The sequence below is a fragment of the Melanerpes formicivorus genome, unplaced genomic scaffold, assembly GCF_026170545.1.
Source record: "Melanerpes formicivorus ecotype bairdi unplaced genomic scaffold, bMelFor1.0.p_v2 SCAF_2, whole genome shotgun sequence".
In the NCBI taxonomy this organism is placed as follows: domain Eukaryota; kingdom Metazoa; phylum Chordata; class Aves; order Piciformes; family Picidae; genus Melanerpes; species Melanerpes formicivorus.
This window is the reverse complement of record NW_027142354.1, coordinates 31,334,870-31,359,465: the sequence shown is the minus strand read 5'-3', so window position 1 is coordinate 31,359,465 and position 24,596 is coordinate 31,334,870. Positions and strand designations below refer to the sequence as shown.

At 36.1% G+C, this 24,596-nt stretch overlaps 1 protein-coding gene across 1 annotated transcript in view; it reads right to left on the bottom strand.

Moving 5' to 3' along the window:
* FMN2 (formin 2) overlaps positions 1-24,596 on the bottom strand; it is a 164,650-nt gene that overhangs the window by 8,503 nt on the left and 131,551 nt on the right. Inside the window, 1 exon segment of the mRNA XM_068155191.1 lies at positions 11,916-12,065. Coding sequence (XP_068011292.1) covers positions 11,916-12,065 — 150 coding nt within the window.

Sequence of the window (24,596 nt, the reverse complement as noted above, 5' to 3'; positions counted from 1 at the left end):
ATGTTCAAACTATCTCACTTCAGACTTTTCAAATGCTTCTCAAACTCTCTTTCAATAAACCACGTTTGGTTCATATAGTATCAACTCCTGTCCCAGCTCATGCCAATTCTGGCTTAAAAGTGAGTGTATAAGTTTCATAGGAAAGATAACATCATCTCCATTACATTTAGCAATTTTTGCCTGTTACTTATTTTCCCAACTAACTTCTTGATTTTATCTGAATGAGAACATAAGACAATATTCTACAGCTTCTACAAATACTTAGTAAGAGTGGTCATAATCAAATCTGGACAAATATATCTCCTTAAATACTGAATTTAGCTTAAGTATTGCTTGCATTATTTCAGAAAGGATATTCTTCTAAACAGTCCCAACAACAAGGAAACATGTAGGGTATAGACAAAAAGGACATCCATATATTAGTTAAAAATACTTAAAAGTGAATTCACAGCCACTCACTTGTCAAACCCAAGAATTAAGGTCTCAAAATCTGCTACTTAGTAAGATTCATTGAGTCTAAAAACTGTAACTGGTAACAGAGAAAGTAGTTTCTTATTTCCATCATAACAAAAACTCTTCTTCAGCACTTACTCCTCCTTCTACCTCACATTTATTGTGAGACAAACATATGCAAACTATGATTAAGTATAAGGACAGTCTGTAAAATGAATAAGCAAATTACACTTTGACATGCACACAGTAAAAAGGAACCAGACATCCTTACAAATGTGAAAGACTGAGTATCTTTATGTACCTTCTAGATCAAAAGTGAGCCTGGCCACTACCTTGTCAAGGCTTAAAGACTTTCTGTCATCATTCAATCCACTGATGGGAAAGCCACTTTCCTGCACTAAACCATACTAATTTTGTCTGAAGTATCTGTGGCAGATTCATTTCCTCCTGGCTCCATCTAGGCTTGGTAGCCTTACACTTCACAAGCAAAACTATGACATGACAAGTGTAAGCACATTGGAAAGGCTGAAAGATATGCCATAGATAGCAGAACTGCTCACAAAAACTTCCATGATGAACTCCGACAGACATTCCTTCTACAGGTTGACAGCATAGTTTCTGAAACCCAAAATGCATTTTTATGCAGATATTCTGAAATTTTTAACAAAAAACCCCAAAGCTGAGGCCAATATCCTTACACTTCTAAGTACTTATTATCAGATAAATAAAATGGGTGTTACCAAAGCATTTTACGTGTGCTTCTCTGGGTTGGAAAGAACACATTTATAATAATAATAGCAGTACCTTCACAAATAAAAATTAATAAAAAATTCCTAAGTAAAAATATCAAGTGCCAGACATCTGTAAGATTTCAAGAGCAGAAGACTTTTAAACAGTGTTTTGAAAGCTCTTCGAGTAATGTGCCTATGTTTTATTCTTTGACTCAGTTACTAAAATATCAAAGTGGGTTTTTTTTGCTAAAAGAGTTTAGGAAAACAAATAAACAAACAAAAACAGAAAAGAAAATCACATTTTCCATCACAGAAGTAGAGCAAAAAATGTGGAGTTTTTACTTTCATTCCAACAAGGTTGAAGTGATGACACAGATACGATTCAATAGGTGACTGCAAAGACTTTATACAGATAAGAAGCACATAGTAATGTACCTGGTCCCATCAAACTGACTGATGAAACCTAAACTCTGCCTACCAACAAAGAGATTATGTATTAGACTGTTCTCACATCCCTACCAGCTCTTTGCATGGTTACTTCAAGGACCACAAAGCAGACAATGGCTGGCTGAAAGACACAGAGGACCAAGGACAAATGGATTAAAATGTTTTAATCTGGCTACTTAACACAGACTAGCCTGTAGCAGGACCCTGAATAAGGTCTCTCCTCTTTCAAAAGTGTAGAGCACACTTTGGGGAATACATTTCAGATTTTATTCAGTATGCATCATGTCAAACCCTAAAATAAGACTTTGAGGCCAACTGAAATTGGCCAACTGAAGTGACAGAACTTTCCATTTGCAGTCTTACTGTAATCCACAACACACTTCAAAACATACTGAAAGAATTTCAGTTCAGAAGTATTCAGTTTCACTCAGTTCTATCTGGCAATCATATTCTTCTTGATATAGGGATTCTGCTCTTATTTGTGCAGAACTACACAGATATGGAATAGTTTTAAAGTGGAAAACTCCAGTGTTAAAGAAAAATTCACCTTGAGAATGTAATAACATAAAACATTAAACTGTTATGGATAGCTATGATTCTAATAAAATGTAAACGTGTGTATACCCACTTCAATATATTTCCTGGCTTCTGCCATCAAATTAGTTTTGGAGTTTTCCCTCTTAGAGCAACCTGTATTTTAGGCCATACCTGGCTACCTTCAGGCAAGATGGAGATAACTTTTCTACAGTCTTTGCGTATGAAAATTGAGGTTGCTCTAAGAAAAGGCAGTCATCACTTCCCATTGTTCTTCTTGGAGCTGAAGCTGGGTTGTTTTCCAAGAAGCTCACTGCATTCTGGGCTATTTGTTTAGAAAATTCAACAGGAAGTGATAAGGGAAGGGAATAAGACTGAAGAAGAGTTAAAAACCTGTAACATAATCAACGAGTGAAGGAAAGGAAACTCATGAGTGAATGGAAATGTGAAACTATATGCTTGCTGTAAAATATTCTTAAGCAGCAAATGGGTACAAAAAGAAAAAAATGCAACCTGTAAAAAAACAATGATAAAAGTCTCAGTGAAGAGACTTCGTGGAGAAGGAGACTTGCCATAAAGAGGATATGGAGACATACCCTGATCAGATGATTTGCTACATTTGGGTATGCTGGGGCTACTACATTGGAAAAAATTGGTAAGTTACAAGATTGACAGTATGAGCAAAGATTAGAATTGAGTGAACAGATCACTGGAAAAAAGATTGAAAAAGTGTATGTCATCTGGAAAGTCATAGTGCTAGAGATCTGCAGTGCAGGAAATGGGAAAACCGAAGGCCTTCAACTTTGCTGCATCTGGTGAAAATAATAATATCACATGATGTCCATTCATAATTATGTAATGACTCAAAATGACTGCAGACAAAGTGAGGATTTTCCCAAAAATGTTAAAAAACTCCAGATCTGAGATTATTCTCTGTATTCATAGCACATTATGTCATCTCCATGCACTAGTTTGGCAATCTCTCAGCAACCAAGGAATATATTCAGTAGTTCAGGATCAGTCTGGGTTACGGTAGGTTTGTAAGTCTGTAATAATCTCAAACTTTTGGGAACTAATTTAATGACAAATGCTATTCATGGGTAAAATATTCCAGTATTTTATTGTAGCTCAAATGCCAAACTAATCACTTTGCCCGGGAATGAAAACATTTCACAAGTATACAAAATGTAGCAACCCTTGTCAAAAATTCTGTTTAAAATCTTTAGTGGCGGGTTTTGTGTTGTTTTTAAACCCCCACCAATATACAAGTATCTATTGCATATGTTGAGCTCATTTTTATCACAAGCAATTGTTATGCTGTTTCTCAAGAAGTGGTAAACATGATAGCATTAAAAAACCATGATGCACAATATAGTAGGAATTATAGTACCACACTCACTATATCCTAAACTCTTCATGCTGAGTCTGACACTGCAACTATGAAAACAGGCTGCAAACTTCATTATGGTGTTTATCTCCATTTATGCACAACATGCATACTAGGATGCAATGTAACATGCCAGCATAATACAGGTAAATAAACTGACATACAGGTAAATGAACACACACACATATATATATATATACACACACACACACATATATATATACAGGTAAATAAACAGGTAATATATTTAATATAACAATATAATATATGTATAATATTATATATATATAATTACCTGTATATATACAGGTAAATAAACTGATGAAAAACCCTTCCACTGCCTTATGTGATGACATTCTGGAATCTGGCCTCATGTAACTCAGAAAAGGTCACAGATTTTGAGTTAATTTTTCACTATATCATTCACATCATTCAAGTTTAATATTTGTATGCACCACTTGACTTACAGCAAATGGCAATATTTGTTCCTGCCTTATAAAACACAGTATTAATTAAAAATGTTAAACTATTTAAAAATAACTTACACCAAAGATCTACATTGAGAAACTTATATCCAAATGCTTTATCTTTCCTAAAATTTTCCCCCAAAAGCAATGCTATAGATGAAACTTACTGCTCTCCTTTAACCAAAGGATTGTGTTTTCATCAAGAAAAGGACTAATTGCCACAAGTGCACAAGGAGAGGGGGTGGGAGGGGTGGGTGAAATACTGCAATGTTGGACAACCTTTCTCAGCTGGACAGCAAATTGTGTCTCAGTGAGGCACTGCTTCAAAGGACAGTTCCTAGCTTCCAAATCTGCCATGCATTTGGGCCTCATTTAAGTAGACCTTGTGACACTCTTAATATTTTCTGATCAGAAAGCTATTTCAATTAAAATTTTGAAATGCTCTAAAAATTGAAGATACTTTTAATTATTCAATTCAAAGTCAGATAAGTGACATTCTGTTTTAAAATGTCATTATGAGTTGTAAAACCACGCCTACCAGTATGCAATTCAGTCTAAAGAGTAATAAAGACATTGAGATTAAAGTTCACAGAAAATGTATCTACCCATACTTACTAACATTAACACTTGGTAATTTTATTTCACATTAAAGCAGCATGCCAAGCAATATGTGGCCTCACTAAATAGATGCCACGTTCTCATAATTTCTCTCTCATGTTTCCACTCCATATACATTTTTCTTCTCTGTCCTTCCATCTCCACATTTCTTTGCAAGAGCATATTCCCATGTCCTCTGATTTCTCACTCTCAACTCTGACTCACTGGTTCCTATTATAAGCGTTAACAAAATATCCCTTAAATTACTGAGAGGACATTGCTTGTGCTATGGGATTCAGTGCCCTCCTCTGCAAGCAGAAGTGGCAGCTTACCAATATGCTCCTCACTGTGCAATGTACAGATATCCAATGCCAGACTTTAAATTGCTCAACAGCAAGTTTTAAATCATCCTGCTGAGGAGTCTGTAGGGAGACATACCAGTCTTTCTGCAGAGGGAGATCAATGAGCTGTGGAGACATGCTGGCCAGGAATCTCCCTTTCATCTAGATATACACAGTGTGACACACCAGGTGCCAGCTTAGCTGCTATTCTTACGGGAATGGGCAAATTTTACATTTGAGGTATGAGTGCATTTTTTTGAGTTTGTAGATTATTTTTAATGTGTCAAAGATTTATCGTGGGAGTTAAAGGGTTGAATAAAGTCAGCCAAATGAAATTCTCAAACTTAGTGTGATGCAAGATAGCAGAGACTTACAGAATTTTATCATTGTGTTGGTCCTGCTTATGAACTCTCCTCTGCTGACACCCCTGACACAGTGACATGCCTCTTTGGCATGGGCCAGAATGAGCTTGTAAGCAATATATTCCATATGCACACATTTACAGGGAACCTCTATCTGTGTGTCTCTCTCTCTCTTTCTCCCTCTAAATGCCACCACTGTTTACAAATACAGGGCTTTTTCTCCTGCTTAGGTAAATTTTTGCAAGGTTGCCCAGGCTCTCTGGAACATTAAACATGAAGGAACAGAAACATGTCCATAGCTGGAGCAAACAATAAAGTGTCAGTACCTCACTTTTACCCAAAGAAAAGGAAGATGGAACTGTGGCCTTCCAAACAGGTTTCCTCCTCATTAGTGACTTGAACCAGCATCTAAGGCCTAATGATATTAACCTTTGACAGCAATGTAACTTTTCTTTAAAAAAGTAAAGTTCTTACAGAACTGACTGCTTTTTGTTACTGTGATGAGCCAAGGCATGTTTCATAGCTGTAAAGAAAAGATGAATTTGTAATCTTGAAGGTGGATCATTGCTGTCCACATCAATAGGAGATTCTCTGATAAATCATTATACTTTTATATACCAAGGATTCACAAATTCCACATTTGATTGCCATGCTGAGCAGTTCTTTAGCTTATTTTTACTTTTTATTAAATGGATCATATCCTTTCAAAAATTCACTCTATATGCTTATATTAGGTGTTGCCTTTTGATCTCTTTTATCCTTTCTATTCCTAGGACAGGCTACATTTCCCTGGTTGCTAGGAAGAGTGGCCAGGTCTGGGCTATAGTTCTGTAGACCCAATGGTATCCTGGGGTACATTAAGAGGTGTGAGTCCAGTAGAGCAAGGGAGGTTCTCCTCCCCTTCTACTCTGCCCTGATGAGACCTCACCTGGAATATTGTGTCCAGTTTTGGGCTCCCCAGTTCAAGAGGGATAGAAATCTGTTGGAGAGAGCCCAACAGAGGGCTACAGGGATGATTAAGGGACTAGAGCATGTGCCCTGTGAGGAGAGCCTGAAAGCCCTGGGGCTTTTTAGTCTGGAGAAGAGAAGACTGAGAGGGGATTTAATAAATGTTTATAAATATCTGAGGGCTGGGTGTCAAGAGGGAGGGGACAGGCTCTGCTCCATTGCACCCTGTGATAGGACAAGCGGTAATAGATACAAACTACAGCCCAGGAGGTTCCACCTCAACATGAGGAGGAAATTCTTCACTGTGGGGGTCACAGAGCACTAGAACAGGCTCCCCAAAGAGATTGTGGAGTCTCCTTCTCTGGAGACTTTCAAGACCCATCTGTTTGCATTCCTGTGCAACCTGCGATAGACTCTATAGTCCTGCTCTGGCAGGGGGGCTGGACTCGATCTACTGAGGACCCTTCTAACCCCTAACATCCTATGATCCTTTGCTGGCTGCCAAAAAAACCCCAGCTACTTATTCCTCTCACAAAAATACTAGACTGGAATAGCGCACTCAATATTGAATAACTCTACCTAGAAATGAATAAAAACCACGGCAGTGTGTGTGTGTGGAAATAATGACAGTGATTAATGAGAAAAGAGTTAATATATGTATATGTAATTTCCTTAGAAGACACTTTCTCTATCTAAGGAAGAAAAAAAAAAGTACTTGAAGATTGGGGGTGCAATCCCTTAAGAGTTTTCCCAAGAAGATGCAACTTTCATACAGCTGACACTGCAGCTGTGCATTATCTGACAATATGCATAGAGAGAGCAACATGCAGTAAATTAAATGTATGTATAGATAATGAGGACTTCCCCCCCCCCCCCCAACAACACTGAAAAAAGTATTAGGGGGTATATGTCAGATCTTCTTGTCTTTCTTATTGATCATATGTAAAGTGTAAGCTTTACCTTATCTTTCAAGAGCTTCCAAAGTTTGACTGAAAAGCGTAGATTATATATGTTAAATATATAATGAAAGGACCATGTTAACAACAACAACATTTTAAAACTCCAAAGATACCCTGTAAAGTTTGATTGTGATTTACCTTTTGTTGCTGTTTTGAAGGTTGGGTTGAGTTTTTTTGGGGGGGTTATGGGTTTTGTTTGTGTTTCGTTTCATTTGGTTGGCTGAGGTTTGTTTCTTTGGTTTTTGTTGTTTGTTTTGCTTGGTTTTAATATTTGTTTGGGCTTCTCTTTTTTGGTGGTTTTTTTTGGTAATGCTTCTTGATCAGATGTTATATTGCTTAGAATATTTTCACTGAAAAGGATACAACTTTAGGATAGACAACAGTATCAGAAATTTCAGCCTCCACAAAACATTTCTGAGAACTTGATAAATAACCCAGATAATTTCTATTGCAATGCTCGAGTTACCCTTGACTGCAGTGTGCACACACACACACACACAAAAGTACTGTTTAGAAAACCTTTTGGCAGATCTACGCTTCCACTGTAATTTTTAGGTGCATTTTTCTTATTATTGCTACTGTATTCAAAAGTTTGCCACACAATTTTCTCTGCAGCTGTTTTCCAGTTCTGCTTTATTTCAAGTGAGAGAACTGTGTGAAAGCACCAGAAAACTTCAGAAAAATTAATTTGTTTTTAACCTTACACCATTTTTCTTCCTTTCCTCTGCCATCTTCTTGTAACAAAATATGACGTTTGACATTGCATTGTTTATCTTTTGCATATAAATGCCAGGCAAACCAATATACAAGTCAGAAAGCTAAGTGAAAGGTGTTTAAAATAAGAATTAGGTGACTTTTCTCTTTAAAAGACACAATATTAATCAATTGGTATGAAAAAGTACTATCAGCGTTGGAAATACTATCTCTGAAAAGCTTTTGGGTAAATTATTGGAAAACGTTGACACTCATTTTGGCAGAGCCTAAATACAGAACAGCGTCTATTAACAGTCCATATGGAAACCAGGATATAAAATATTCTAGAAACATGGACCACAACATAGACCAAACACTAAAAAGGATGGAGAGAACACAAACAGAGATGATCAAACTGAAAAATGAAATTAAAATAAAGTTGTACATTTTATAAATAAAATATGCTTCATGAGGCAGCAACCTGGTAAATAATTAGCCAAAGGTGGCATGCAGCAGTACTTCAAAAAGCAGTCTTACTGTATCTGTCAACTATTTTGGCACCAATGAAATGTAGTTTGATGATTAAAGTTCTATCATGCTCTTATAGAATAGAATAGAATAGAATAGAATAGAATAGAATAGAATAGAATAGAATAGAATAGAATAGAATAGAATAGACCAGACCAGACCAGACCAGACCAGACCAGACCAGGTTGGAAGAGACCTTCAAGATCATCGCGTCCAACCTATCAACCAATCCAACCCACCTAATCAATTAAACCATGGCACCAAGCACCCCATCAAGTCTCCTCCTGAACACCTGCAATGATGGTGACTCCACCACCTCCTTGGGCAGCCCATTCCAATGGGCAATCACTCTCTCTGTATAGAACTTCTTCCTAACATCCAGCCTAAACCTGCCCTGGTACAGCCTGAGAACCCCCCAAAACTTTAAAGAACATCAACTAAAGAGGGATATCTAGGTTCTCAAAATATTTTTTTTTATTTTGGTGGAAACAGATGGATTTTAGATTTCTGTCGCCTACAGATCTGTTGAACTAGGTGGAGACTTCATATCTGCACATCATATTTGTATATTCTTGCACCTTCAGGCAACACTTTTCTGTCAATATTTCCCCCTTTCAATTTCTCAGTATCAAGACACCTCCATATCTTAGCATCTTATCTTTCACTAAGGAAAGACAAAATTTAAAATCATGAGAAAAAGCCTAAAACTTCAGATATCAGGTTGAGCTATGATCAGTGGACTTTCCTCATAAAGACTCTGATCAGTTGTTTTACCAAAGGAGAGTCTTCATTTTCAGCAAAATATTTTTTCTTACCTGAAAAATTGTTATTGCCAATTTGATCAAAATACATTAATTCTTAAAAGGCAATAAAGAGAGATTGGCTTTGCCAAACCTGAAACAGCACTGTGCCAAACTTTTCTCAGAGGTGAGCACAAACCAAGACATCAAAAGTTTTTGAAGTCTAAACCCTCTCTCAGCTGAACAAACAAAATCTATAGAGAGGAAGATTTAAACATGATGAGACAAGTAAAAATTAAAATTCAAAGCAAAACTCTACCTGTGATTTTTGGATGGATCATTTTCAGTCTTAATCTCAGTGATTTGTGGAGTGCAGTTTACAGTCCTGTGTGTCCTGCTGAAAGTCTCCTTTACTCCCATCAGCTCTGAGTCTGGATTTGGGTTAATTTACTGTTTTTCCTATTGATCTCTGAGTTGCATTTCTCACTGCAGGCCCTTTCCTACTGTTCTTTCCATCTCATCCTGCACCTAGAGCATTTTCTAGGTTATAGATGCTTAGTTCCTCCCAGGATGAAAACATCAGGGGTGACCTTATTGCTCTCTACAACTACCTGAAGTGGGTTGTAGACAGGCAGAGGTTGGTCTCTTCTCCCAGGCATCCAGCACCAAAACAAGAGGACACAGTCTCAGGCTGCGCCAGGGGAGGTTCAGGCTGGAGGTCAGGAGGAAGTTTTACACAGAGAGAGTGATTGCCCATTGGAATGGACTGCAGTCTCTTCCCCTCTCCGGGCACCTTCCAAGAGTCGTTCCAGTGGCTCTGTCAGCTATTGTCTGTGCAAGCAGCAAGTGATTTTATCTTTGTTGACTCACACCAAGAGAGACAAACTTTTGGTCTTTCACAGCTGCCCGGGGAGGTGGTGGAGTCGCCATCACTGGAGGTGTTCAGGAGGAGATTTTGACAGGGTGCTTGGCTGCATGGGTTAGTTGATTAGGTGATGTTGGATGACAGGCTGGACACGATGATCTTACAGGTCTCTTCCGGTCTGGTCTGGTCTGGTCTATTCTATTCTATTCTATTCTATTCTATCCTATTCTAACCTTACCCTAGATGTGACTAGTTAGCAGCCACTTGCTTTCTCTGCTGCTTCCAACACATCCCCTTTGCATACCCATACACTGAACTGAAAGACAATTAAATGATTTCATCACAATGCCATTCTTCCCTTGAACTTCAGACATATAAGAAAAATAGGAGGAAGAGGTTTTGTGCTTATTTAGCTAATGTCTTTCAAAGAAAAATATTTTGCAGCAAGAACTCTTTGGAGGATTTTTGTTTACTTTTAGAAAAGTAGCCTAGTATTTTGGAAATGAAAGGACATTTTTCTTAAATTATTTTCTATAGAAATAGAAGATTAAATTAACTTGTATTAAGCTAGCAGCTAAATCCCTGCATAGAAACCCAACGATAATATTTAACTGTCAAATCAATTACAAAGAGATATACTTAATTACATAAAATTAAGTCAGACAGTCAGTAAAATGAAACAGACCCTAGAGAACTGCTGTACTGTGCTAAAATTTGCACCACACTCTTGCAACAGGTTAATCCAATTTTCTTAACTGTGAGACTGCTCATTCCAAAATGTATCCATTGCATTAAACATACATGGTATACATGATATTGATCACATATAGATATAGGTGACAAAGAAAAGTTTTTGAACTTCCTAAACCAATAATCTGATGTCTGTGACGACTACATAGCGTGAGTAATCTTGTCAATTTACCAAAAATGGATCGGTATCAACCATCCAGTGACCATAAGGCTTTGATCTTTTTAAGATTGAGGCTGAGAAGTAGCTCTATTATTTGTATACCAAGGTCGCTCAAGTTGCTAACAGATGTAGGATTGGATAACAGTGTTTACAGTTTTCATGTTTATACTTGTTTAATTTGTCCTTATATGGCACTTCTTACTGATTAATTTTTGGCACAATTTTTATAAACAAAGGGTGACCACATCACAATATCTGCATGCACATGAAAGCAAATTCCATAGCCTTCCTAATACATGGACCAGACATTAAGGCTACTATTTCAAAATTACTGTCTCATTTCTTTACGCTGTATATACCACTTGGGCTCACATCCATGGCATGGGATTTGCAATACGGTTCAGTCTGAGTCTATTTTAATGCAGGGTCAGCTGCCTTCTCCCCCCCCCTCCCCCCATCTTCCTGCTTCCCTTCCTTTTCCCCAGCTACACTGGAAAAATATTTACAATATGTCATGTCTTGATGCCTTGACTATAGTTTCATTATATATGCTAATGGAAAAATCTTATAATCACGTTTTACACTGAAATGAGCCTCCCATTTCTTAGATTCATAGTGGCATAGTACTTATATGATGTGTCAAAACCGTTTAGATAACAAACCCAAAAAATCTTTACCCTGAATTGCTATTAATGTCTCATTCAAAAATTATTTGGGGCAAGTGGAGAAAAATTAAAAAAAAAAAAACCCACACCAAAACCCAAAACAAACAATGACAACAAAAACAAACAAGCAAACAAACAAAAAAAACCACAGAAAGAAAGAAGATCTGAGAAAACTCTAAAAGACATTCAAGAGGTTGTGTGCTAATAAAGTGAAGCTGACTGGTTTCTCTGCAATTAGTCCCAATAACATTCTCTGAGAAAAGCCTTTGAACGAACAAACAAATGTACCTTTCTTGAAGAATAAGTTTGTTTTCCTTTTTCCACAAGTCTTTGAAGTCAGAACTGAATTCATGCCAAATACTGAAGAAAGAATGTGGGGACACCTCTTTCTCTCCCATTTTTGGTTTCATGCAGAAATAGGCTGCAGTTTCCAAAAAGCTGTCAAAAAAACCCAAAACAAAACCAGCAAAGGTTTCAGTATCAAATGTCAAATAAATAAATAGAAAATGGTAACAGTTCTTTGCTCTTTGTATACAGAGATCTGGCATTTATCAGGTTCTGGTGTTGACCAAATTATTTTTCATTTCAAAAGCTAAAATAAGCACACTGTCCACACCCACACATGCCCACGTAATACTTTTCTGTTGTGTTTAAACCCTATGAAGGAGTGTAAACAAAGCTCACAATAGTGTAGATAGCTTATGTTGAAGCCTACACAGAAATGCCAAAACTCAAATCTGCTGTGTACTAAACAAGAAATGAGGCAACAGAAAATTGGGCCAGAAGCAACTGAGCTAGAAAACAAGTACCCATCATGGTTCTACCAGAATGATCTGATGACTCCTGAGCACAGCAAGTAGCATAATAAACAAAAAAAGCTACACCTGACGTAAGAACAGCTGATGAAATGAAAAGGTTATATTTCTGAGTGGGGACAGTGATTACATTAAAAAAAATCTGAGTTTGAAATGCTTCTATTTGATCTCAAATTTTAACACAAGTAGGAATGTCACAGGAAGCTATGGAAGAATAATTTCAAAAAATAAGTGCTTTATCAATACTTTTTTTACTTAAAGTTTTGTAAATGATGGATCTTTTAATATTTTTTTCATCTGATGCTCACATGGAAGACTGGAGAGTTGGTTATTCTATGGAAATTCTATGGAAAGCTGTGTCTTGAAATATAATGCAGATGCTTTGCTCACTGGTCTGTTACGACTCATTGACTCCTATGATCACAGAATGCCAGGTTGGAAGGGATCCCATGGATCATTTGGTCCAACCTTTCTAGATGATAACATAGTTTAAATGAGATGACCCAGCATCCTGTCAATCTGAGTCTTAAAACTGACCAGTGTAGGGGAATCCAATACTCTTAGAAGATGATTCCAATGTCTAACTATTCTCAATGTAAAAATTTTTCTTCTGGTGTCCAATCAGAATCTCCCCAGGAGTAACTTGTACCCTTTACCCCTTGTATATTACATGTGACTCCTTGTAAAAAGGGAGTCTCCATTGTCCTGGTAGCCACACTTTATGTACTGGGGTATGGTAATAAGGTCTCCCACAAGCCTTCTCTTCTCAAGGATGAACAAATCCACTTCTCTCATCCCTTTCCTCATATGGCAGGTCTTCCAGTCCTCTGATCATTGCCATGGCCCTTCTCTGGATGTTTTCCAGCTACTCAGCATCTTTTTTTGTACAGCAGGGACCAAAACTGCACACAGTATTCCAGATGGGGCCTGACAAGTGCTGAGCATAATGAGACAAAGACATCTTTATCTCTGCTAGTAATGCCTGGAGGGTCACTCTTCCTTTTGGACTGTCAACCTCCCCACCCATTTTGGTGTAATCTGCAAGTTTCATGAGGGTGCTTTTGATCCCAACATCCATACCATTTACAAATAAATTGTGGTGTTGGGCCAGTATTGATCCCTGAGGGACCCCACTTGTGACTGGCTGCCAGGTTGAGAAAGAACTAGGTACTACCACTCTTGGCATAAAGCCTGTCAGCCAGATCCTCACCCATCACACAGGCTACCTACCTAGGCTATAACAGGTCAGTTTCTCTAGAAGGAGGTTGTGGGGTTTGGGTTTTTTATGAAACACATATCAGAGTTTTAATCACTAATTATGGGGGGGGAAAGCAGTTCCAGTTAAATGGATGTAAATACCATTTTAGAGACAAAAGTTGTATCTTCATTCATGGACTATTGTAACTGGAGATAAGAGTGCTTTGATAGTTGTAATTTAAAGTATTTAATGATGACAATAACATATGAAGATTCAACCATTCAGAATGGTTAATCTCACAAAGACTCTTTATCCCAGTTCTCAAAACTCAATACTCCATCTGTTTTCCCCAACATGAAACATAAATACTTACATAAATTATCTAATTCCTGAATTAAAAAAAAAAAAAAAAAAGCAGCTTAAAAATTTAACAACAATTTACCAATCAAATTCTAAACACTTTTCATGTTAATTTGCCATTCATTTTCCCATCTACTGTTGAGCCACAAAGATAAAGCACAGAAAAAAATAAGGGACAAACCCATCCTTTAATCCATTGCCCTCATACTCAAATGCCACCTCACCTGTGTGTACCATTTCTTCAGATCACTCAACCTACCATAGCACTCTGTTCTTTAAGTCACTACTTGGTTAATAAACAGAATGTCTTTTTGTGGCTGAATTTTGTTATGGGCTTTTTTTGTTTGTCTGCTTTCAAATGCTTTAATAAATGGACAATGACATTCAAAACTAAAAATATTCCATTTTACTTACCTATTTATATTTTCTCCATAGTTTTATACTGGTAAAAATACTGTGATCTATCCTATGGTCCTATAAAATCACTCAGAAAGGACATTCCTGGCATTTGTCAGTCAGCTGCATTGTATTTTATTTTTTCTGCCTACTTTCACTTATTTTCAACTTTTTTCTAGACTGCAAACACACCATGGAGATCTTTGAGAGGCAAGGGGAATAAGCTGTTTGAGAAATGGGAAACAGCAGCAATGTAGCAGGTTATTATTGTTAATACACTACACCTTTCTAATGCCCAGTAACAACACCCAAGACATCATCTGTAATACAGTAAGTCATCAGGGCACAAATCTCCATGAATCTTTTTTTCTATATATGCAGATCAAAAGGTAAAGACAGTTACTAGATTTTTTTCCAATCTTACTTAGCAGTTAATTCTCTTAAAGTACATTTAGAAGACATATGGAAAACTGCTTACTGTACATTTGATGCTGTCATTTTTGTACTACAAGACAAAATGGCATCATTCATACATGAAAGACAAAGCAAATAAAGTTAATCCAAATGCATCAAATAAGACGACATGCAGAGCAATAAATCCTCTATATTAGCATGCTCTTTAAATATCTGATTTGGAAATGTTTACATATGTCCAACCAGGCATATTTCAAAGCTGATTCCAGAAGGGGATACGCATTTTAAATACAAAGAGAAATTTGGATGTCATTGCCAGAACCCCAAAACTAGATACCATCCTTTCAGATTTCAGCCAGGAAGCAAATACCTTTTCTATAGTGCTTTTCACTGGGGCAGCCCATTCAAATTCTCCTGTTGATCCTTCAGTAGATTTTGAAACAAAACATCTGCAAATACCATTGATACTGTTTCTCACTATATGTGCAGGCACACTGACATTCCAAATCAAATAAGGAACCAGAGTTCAAGAAGGCTTTTATTCCTATATTGAAATTAATTTCTACATCATATAACCTTGGGAAACTCATCTGACCTCTCTGGGCTTCATTTCAGCTATCTGCAAAACAGGACTTTTTTTTTGATACTGCAAAGCTTGTTTAGTGTTCATTTCTTAAGTGAAAAGGTTCTTACTTTTCAATACACTCAGCAAGTGTCTTAAAAGAAAAGAATGTGCTTTAGAGAAGAGATAGCAGTCATGGAAGAGGGAAGGAAGGGCATGTGAATTATTTTCAGGGATTAAAGGAGGTAAAGGAGGTCACTGGCTTTGCTTCAAACAGCCTGACTTTTCAAGCATGATTAAAAATAAGGCAATGCTCACACTGTCTTATCCTGACATGGTAAAAGCCAGAATTCTTTAAATAGATTTCAGGCTGGCTCTCATATCCTTCATGCTGATCCTGAAGGAAAATTGAGCAACATTAACTCTCTCAATGAAACAATGAAAGCGTTGCTTATCACAGACAAGTAAAGAAGGAATTAAGATCAAGATAGTTAGTTCCTTTTCTTGTCTTCTAATTTTCTTGATTCAAGTGTTTAATTCAGCAGAATCACTACAGACTGAGCTGACTGAACTCATTGCTTACTCTAATGTGGACAGTTGATGAATTAATCACTTGACATTTCTGTGTGCTATGGGACTATGTAAACGTTTCGGGGTTTTTTCTGTTTTGAGGGAAGGAAGGAATGGATGCATTATCAGCCAAACCAAATTTAATCATATGAGAAAGAAAAGAGGCCATTCACATTGCAAATGACTCATTGACAGTATTTCTAGCTAACAGAATATTTTAGAACCAACTATGGAATAGTCAGGATTTTTTGTCATTCTATTCTGAAGCAGTTGCAGGTAATGATTCAGATTCAAGTCTGCTGCATGCAATGCATTGGGAGATTTATAAATGTGTACAATGTATGTTTGTATATATATATCTATGTATGTGAATGCATGCAGTAGGTTAACCAAAGGAAGAGGGAGAAGAGAGCAGCTGACAGCTACAAAAATACTTCCTTTATTAAAGAAAAAAAAATAATAGTCAAATCAACAATACTAAGCAATGGACAGCAGTGGTTTCAGTATCATTTGATCAGGCTTCCTTTTCCTTGGCCAAACTAATAGCAAATTAACCACAGGCACAGACATGCCCTAGCTGACCTTTCTGAGAAATTGTGAACGCATGCACAAACACACGCATCTGGTTTCCCCATACAGTAAACTAAATCACCTACAAGAGTAAAGATTTGTTTCAGTGTGGATTTGAAACCAGAAAAAAATGTTTCTACAGCTTTGCAAGAGAAATTCTGTACTGTTTAAAAGATTACATATTTTGGTTGAAGTTCAAACCTGGATCTTCCCAACCATGTGGGTTTGGCTTTATAAATTGCTAAGCATAATTTATGTACATTTGTGATTAATAACAGATAGTAGTGGTACTGCATTAGCTTTGTGAAGCAATTGTGTTTCAGAAGCAGTGCTGAGTCAGGCAGGAGCTGCTAAGGTAAAATCACAAGTAAAACTTAGAACTAAGCATAGTCTAACCAAAAGAAAGAAGGTTAAAAGGGCAGAAAAGACTATAGGTGTTTCTTAGTAATTTAAATCTGACAGGAGTTGTATTTAAAGCCTAACTGATTTGGCAGGTATATAAGCCTGTTCAGAGTGTTGATCCTGAGCTTGTAACAACATGGGTAGGATTACTTGAGTACAGTATATAGGTATACTTGCTCACAGAAAAATCTAATCATAGAAATTGTCGTATTAATTCTTGTTTTGTTTTGTAAAGGAGGAAAAGGCTTTGTACATATTTTGTGTTTTCAATATCTGAAAGCATTAATGAGAGCTAATATTAAGACATAATACCAAGTGGCTCAGCAAAGTCACACAAAAATTTATATAAAATTGAACAGAAGCAGCATGGTGGTGATTGACACACCATAAGACTGTGAGGACATGTAATATGCACACTACCCTAAGAGTCTCTCATTTTACATTGATATATTTTCTTGAGGGTCCTTTCTGCACTATAGCTTTACATTACTTTCTCCTTCTTTTTGGTTTATTTATTTTTTTAATATCATTGCCTCTCCTCAGTGCTCTCTCTTGTCCTGCATAGTAAGTGAGAAAATACAAAAATGCCATTTTATGAATCTATGAATAAACATTAATTCAAAATATCTAGTACTTGTGCTTTTAAGTCCTCTTTTCATACTCATCTTTCCCCCCCCCCCCCCAATCTTTCTTAGATTAAAAAGAAAGTGAAGGTAATATATCAGTAATATGCCATCTTAAGTCAGCGGTCAGAATCATTAATCTTTCCTTTCATTTGCCAGTTTATATTGTGTAACTATGAATTCTGTAATTGTTCCTTAGAAAACAAAGGTCTCAAGAGATTTTTTCCTTTCCTCTAAAAAAACCTTGCCAAACATTTGTAATATTTTGAATCCTAAATCATCTCCCTCATCTCTAGTCCCTTGCCTCTCATAAATTCTTAATAAGCAGAGAAGTGTTTTATTGCTCCAACTAGATGAAAATTAACAGCTTCAACAACAACAAAAAAACCCTCTACCTTTGAAGAGCCATTTTTTTTCCCAAAGCAAAAGCCCAACAAAAATCATCTAGTGTGAATAAACAGAAACTGTCTTGACAAGACAATCTGCCCAGTTCACAAGAATTTTTACACCCTCCCCCAATACTAGGAATGCTTTACATTTTTCATGTTCACCTGCAATGACCAACATTATCAGTTATACTCATTGATTAGTTAAAATTAACGTGTAATATAAATGTAACCTTGCAATTAAAACAAATATTTTAGGAAAACTAAGAGTTGTAGAGAACTGAGACTTAGCAATGAATAAAACTTTCACATATTAGTTTGCCATTTCAATCTCAGCCCAAACTGTTATTCCAGGACATTATTTTCACATCTTTCAATGGGTGGGTATTTCCTCACTCCTGTCTTTCAGGAACAAGGTCCCTCATAAGAGAAATAGCAAAGTAGCAAAACAGTATGGCCATAAATAATTTATATTATAGTTTTGTTGGAACGTGAATTGGAGCAGTGCAATTCTGAGAATTTATTTATTTTATAAATTAATTGTAAGATTAAGTCATATCTATTGAGTATGATGAAGAAATTTGCCAATTCACTTCTTATGAAGTTAACACTACATCTTAAATTTGTTCTTCATCACTTTCCTTTGCTGGTTTTATGTACATTTTCTTCAGATTTTTATTCTATTCTCTAGAACACCAGGCTACCAGCTGGTCCCTTTATATCTTTGGTTTGGTGTTTTTTGGTTGTTTTTTTTTTTTTTTTCATCATTCTGATGTAAGCAAATGCTCCGCTGATGTAATGACGCTTTCTTTTATCTGAGATAGCATAGGATTCGGTGTTAATTTACATCCCATGCAGGATAGAACTATCTTGGCAGACAGAACTTTTCTGATGACAAAAGCCCTAGCGTTTATAGCGTTTAAAAAAGCTATTCTGCACAGACTGAGTCAGCCTCCAGCCATTTGGAAATAAAAAAAAATCAGGAAATGTAAATTAGTGGTGGTTTTGTTATCTTCACTATATCATGTACAAAGTATTCATCAGCTATAGATCACCCAGTAATTTGGGTTCATGTGAAGCCAAATTCTGTTATGCATATTTAAAGGTTATTTCTCTGTTCAATAACATTATTCATATTAAAATATTAATTGAGATAATACATTAGAAACCAAACTAAACTTGGGTTCTATTTTGTCTCTGACAATTGTATTCTAACAGGCCACTCAGAGAAATAAAATAAGGTGAATTTTAGCATGACTCTTCTAATGCATTTTTAATTTGCATGCACTTTCTCTTGTCATTTTAAAATGATAATTTTAAACAGGTTTGAACTTCAGCTATATTGATCTTAGCTACCATCCACTATAATCTACATACTTTATACAAATATGTAGGTTCTCTTTCTCAGATTTCAGTGCTTTTAATTTTATGGTAGCATGGTATAAAGTCCATGCTTGCCACCTAAGCTGTTATGCAGACAAGTGGATAGCTCTGTGCTAAATTTGGCACATAGAATATGAACATGCATAAAACAATGTCATGAAAGTATGTGCACTGGAAAGTCAGGCTAACAACATATCCAAGAGGACACTATTTTTCTTCCTTAGAAAATACTAAGACATAGGCAGTGAAAGAATGAGTTTCAGCAGTGGTTTTACACACAAGCTCTAATCTCAGTGCTGTAAGAAACACCTAAATGCCCCATATTAAAGCCCAACTTGTCTCCAGAAGTTTCTATTAACACATCTCATATTCACTGTCTAGTTCAATGGAGGCCTTCTGAGAAGTCATTATAATTGGAAATGGAGAAAGTGTAATTGTTGTGTAGTAAAAATTGTGTTAAATTTTTTATAAGCTTTTTTCAGTTTATCAGTGTCAACTTCACTCTTCTAATCTGCCTCCTCCCTCTGTATAGCTCACTTTTATAACTGAAATTCATGCAGTCAAGGTCAGAGTTATCTAACAAAATAAGTAGTAATTTACCTTTAAACTAGAGTGAATTATTTAGAAATCACACAGATGCTTTACCATATTTCATGTACATATTGTATTAACACACAGTCTAAGAATATAATCCACCATAGATTAAATTCTACACGTGCAGACTTACAAAAACAAACTCTAGAAATAAAAAGTGAGATGATTTGGAGTATTGTCATGTATTATTTATATTTTGCTGCTCAAGTCAAACTTCAGTTTCATGGAATAAAAATGCTGTGTAATTCTTGGTTATTATAGTCTCCTAAGACTATAAATGTTTTCTGATGCAGTTTCATCTTAACCTCCTGGAATTGTTCTAAAGAGCATTCTTATTTCAATAGCTCTCTCAGCACACATGAACACAAGATTCCTTAATATTATGAAAAGCCAGAACAAACAATGAACAGAAGAAATCCAGCCTCTGGAGAAGACATCCAGAGTTTCAGAGTGCTTTCTTATTCTTAGAGTCAATTACAAAAATATCCCAAGGAAGTAAATTGAAAGACTTCAAAATTTGGTTTAATGAAGCATCAGATTGAAAATATCTTTACATGCATTTTTCAAATGTTAGGCATTTATGATTGAATTCCTGACTTATTCCAATAAATTCACTTAATTGAAGTGACAGGATCTTTGTTTAGCTGAGTAGAAAGAAAGGAGTAAGGATAAAGTTCAAATTAAAAGATAGCAGCCACTGGAATTGGTGGAAAGACTGTAACAAATAACCATATCAGCCTGGATATGTGAATCATTGATATTCACTCCTTTGGCCCAAGAACACTTTTCCACATCTGGAGAAGTTTTTCTATCTGTCCCTTACAACGATTACATGAAGGCTTCATGGCATTTCAGTTTGGGGTAATCACTGTCCTAGGAGTTCCCTTTGGGATACAAGGGAGCTTTTATCCTCTCAACAGACTGATTAAGGTAGAACCCTCTCTCAAGACAGCAGCTGAGAAAAGAAGTGGGTACAAGTTATCCCATGAGTTTAAGACACAATGCAGAAGGAATCTGGCTCACTAAAACCATTTCTGAAGCCTGTTAAGGACAAGAAGAAACAAGGCAACATAGCTGAGGAACAAACCAAGTAAGTAAAGAGGTAATACTATTTCCTAGTCACAATCTCCATGTATGCGAAGCACAATGGGGTTTCAGCAGTAGGCTGATACAAACCATGTACTGTGGAGGGCTGACAGTAGCCTTCCATCAGCTGGAAATTTTTACAGAAGGAATTACCTATATTGTACAGGTTATTACTGAATAGTTCCCACGAGTTAACGCTCACTTCCCTTCTGTTCTACTTTTCTATTTGCATATTTGTGACATCAGCAATACAATAATCCATAAATATTAAAATACTGCAAGGAGGAAAGCAACCACTGTAGCAGCAAATCAACATAGGAGAACAAAAGCTGAAGCATTATCCATAGTTAAGTCACAGTCATTGCAAATGCAAACACTGTACTGTGAAGTTCTAAAGACACAACTCAAGTAGACAATATGGTGAAAGAAAAAAAACCTACAGAACATGATCAGAAGCTTATGTGAAATCAAGCAGCACTGGAGCTAGTCACACACACAAGCATTTTACTTCAGCTGTATCAGCTCAAGAGTAGTATCTTGAATTTTTGAGGACCATTCAGTGAAACCACCTGCTGGACAAAATGATGTGCCATATTTAATGATTTTAATTTTTGTATTTTTAAGGTTTTTTTGTTAATCCTGAATTTAAGACAACAGCTTTAGGTTGGGGTATTATCAGATTCCAGTTATTTTAGTTATATTGTTAATAGAATACTACTTTGCTGTATTGTTAACAATGCTATTTAGCTGTGTAACTGTATTTGCACTGCAAGATGACATCCTTCATATTTTACTGTAAGATCTAAGAGTTGGCCCTCTACATAAACTGTAGAATAAATTGCATAAAGATGAGTTTATGTGGCAGAATATTACCCCAATCTGTTTGAAGTTCTATTACCATTTGTTCATACTAGTACCGAATGTCAGTAAATGAAAACTGATTTGAAAATGACAATTTTAAAATTTCATTTTAAAGCATGTAGCTCAGTATCTTTAGTGGAAAAGATAATTCTCTTCCAGCAAAACTCAATTGTGAAAACACTTACGGGCTTGCAGTTATTTGGCATGTATTTTCAGAAAAGGACAAAGATTTCATCTTTCATGAAAAATCAGTTACCCATATTTCAGAACAGACTTTCTGACATAACTAAACTGCTGGCTATGTTGCCTTTACTGCCTATTTACAGGTCTTGATATTTTGTGTGACATAGGATATTAAATTAGAATGATGCTATTTAACAGTCTCTAAGCATCTTCAATACACATTTCCTTTGCACATCAAGTATTTTCTTTTTGCTGATGCGACTAATGTATACCTACACTCTGAAATGTATTACTATGAGGAATTCAAATCTGCATGCTGAGAGCCACACAGTGAGAAAAGAGACCTAGCAGTAAAGGAAGCAACAAACGATAAAATGCTAGAGTAGTGAAAGAGAGAGTCCAATATCATCTTTTTGACTTCCAGTTAAAAGTGTTAGAGTTTGTTTGGGTTTTTTTTTTTTTTAATTCACATACTTCTGAGCTTTTCAGCATTTTATTTCAATGATTAACTATATATTCACTTTTGGATACAATTCAAACCATTGTGTGCAGGGGAGTAAGGCAGGAGGAGCATTTACTGTTTTAAAGGATTACCAGACTTAGGTGCTACGTTTTCAGGTGTTGCTTTTCAGCAGTGCCATTGTACTACACCTTCTTCTATTTCTCAAACTGTCACTGACTTGCCTGCTAATAAACAAGTGTAAAGCTTTGTTCCTCCCTGAGTCTCATGTTCAGTGAAGCCAATGGAAGTCTGCAAAGCATTGTGTCAGGAATACATTCTTCTTTCCCCCTCCAGGGAATTTAAAAGTAAACATTTATCTTCAAAATTAATGTCATTTGTTGCTACGGCAAAGAAAGCAACAATACATTGCTAAATGGATTATTAAAAGTGCTAAAAACAGAAGAAGTGCCTGGGAGACTGAAGTTGGGAAGCACTTTAAAACATAAAAAGTAATGGAATGCACAAGCAAGGGAAAGGGGAGCAAACTATAAAATAAACTAAATAAAAATATCCTGGCATGAGAAGAAGAGTGTTCCACACCCAGACACACACATCCCAAATTCACCAGTTCACACTTCTGCTAGAAGGCAGAAGCCCTCCTTTTTACTTCTTATAACAAATATATGTCCCCCTCATGCATTGAGATTTACTAAAGAACAGATCAAATTTTCATACTCTTTAAAGATCAGTGATATATACAAAACAGTCAGTGAGCAGTATTTCTGCCTATCCAGCCCTCATTAGACATCAGTGAACAGTTTTCAACCCAAATCAAGCCACCATTACATGGGACTGTTGTCTTAATGACTTATCACTTTCAGCAGGGTTATAATATCTAAAATGTTAGAAATAAAAGGACCTATAGGTTTTTAAGAGATTCTCAGCATACATTGCCCCATGTAAGAGTGCAGTATAAGTAAACAGAGAAATTTTCAGTGCTACTGCACAGAATTTAGAATCCAGTGCTGCATTATCTGATAGAGAGCAGTAAGAATTGAGGATCGTCTGACTGCATCTCAGCTCTAAAGCAAATATCTCCAATTCAATTTGTGAATGATACCTGAGGTGCTATTCCAAGAAAGGGTTAATCATTGCAGGTAGGGTGGAAGAAAAAGATCATCATAACTATTTCAGCGAAAGAGAGATTAGTGTTGTAATTTGGACATATTTTCTTCTAAAATCAGATTCTAATCTGGAAGCATTCCAAAGATGAAAACTCAATCAATAATGGGTGACATATTATAAGAATGTAATTAAGCTGCATGCTGTTCCTTCATAGTTATTCAGCTGAAGAGAATTAGGATTTAGCTTCACTGAATATTGTTTCTGGTACCTTTAGTCAGGTTGTTTAGCTGTTGCTTCACCGGGAATTAAGTGCAAGAAAAGCAGTAACTAGCTCCTTTCTGTTTACAAACCACCAAGCTTACATTGCTGCTTTTTGTCCTAGCACAGTAAACAAGGCATCAGCTATCCTATTACTTTAGACAACAACTTTGATGAAATCTTGATTCCTGCTTGCTGTGGATACTGTGATCAAACACTACTTTCTTCTAGTTGTATTAAGCATAACTGGAAACAATAATACTTTAAATTTTTTTCTTCCTTTCAGAAAATCACATCTTGAAAGATTAGAAATATTTAAGGCTAGGTAAATGAAAGTACAGAAAACTGAGAACATATTTATTGCTTGGTGGAAAGTATGCTGTTTCTCTCAATTTTCAAAGATACTGAGCTTTACAATTGAAGTTGTTTAAATACTATATTTAGCTGTGTGAATAGTTATATGTTCTGGGACAGAGGACATAAAATTTAAAACAAACCAAAAGTAAACAAAACCAACAAAACCTGCCAAACTGTAGTCTCCTAAAATACAGAAGAGTCTTTTTCCCTCCTCCTTTCCCTCTCCTGTTTTGTTTCATTCCCCTCTCCCTAAACCAGTGTTTTTCTCTTTAACTTGTCAAGTATTTCACAGTTTCTCAAGTATTTAGCAATGACAATCTAATTGGAAAGTGCCAGGTTCTTTTTTATTACACTTTATCAATATTGTTAAGAGAATGATGTAAT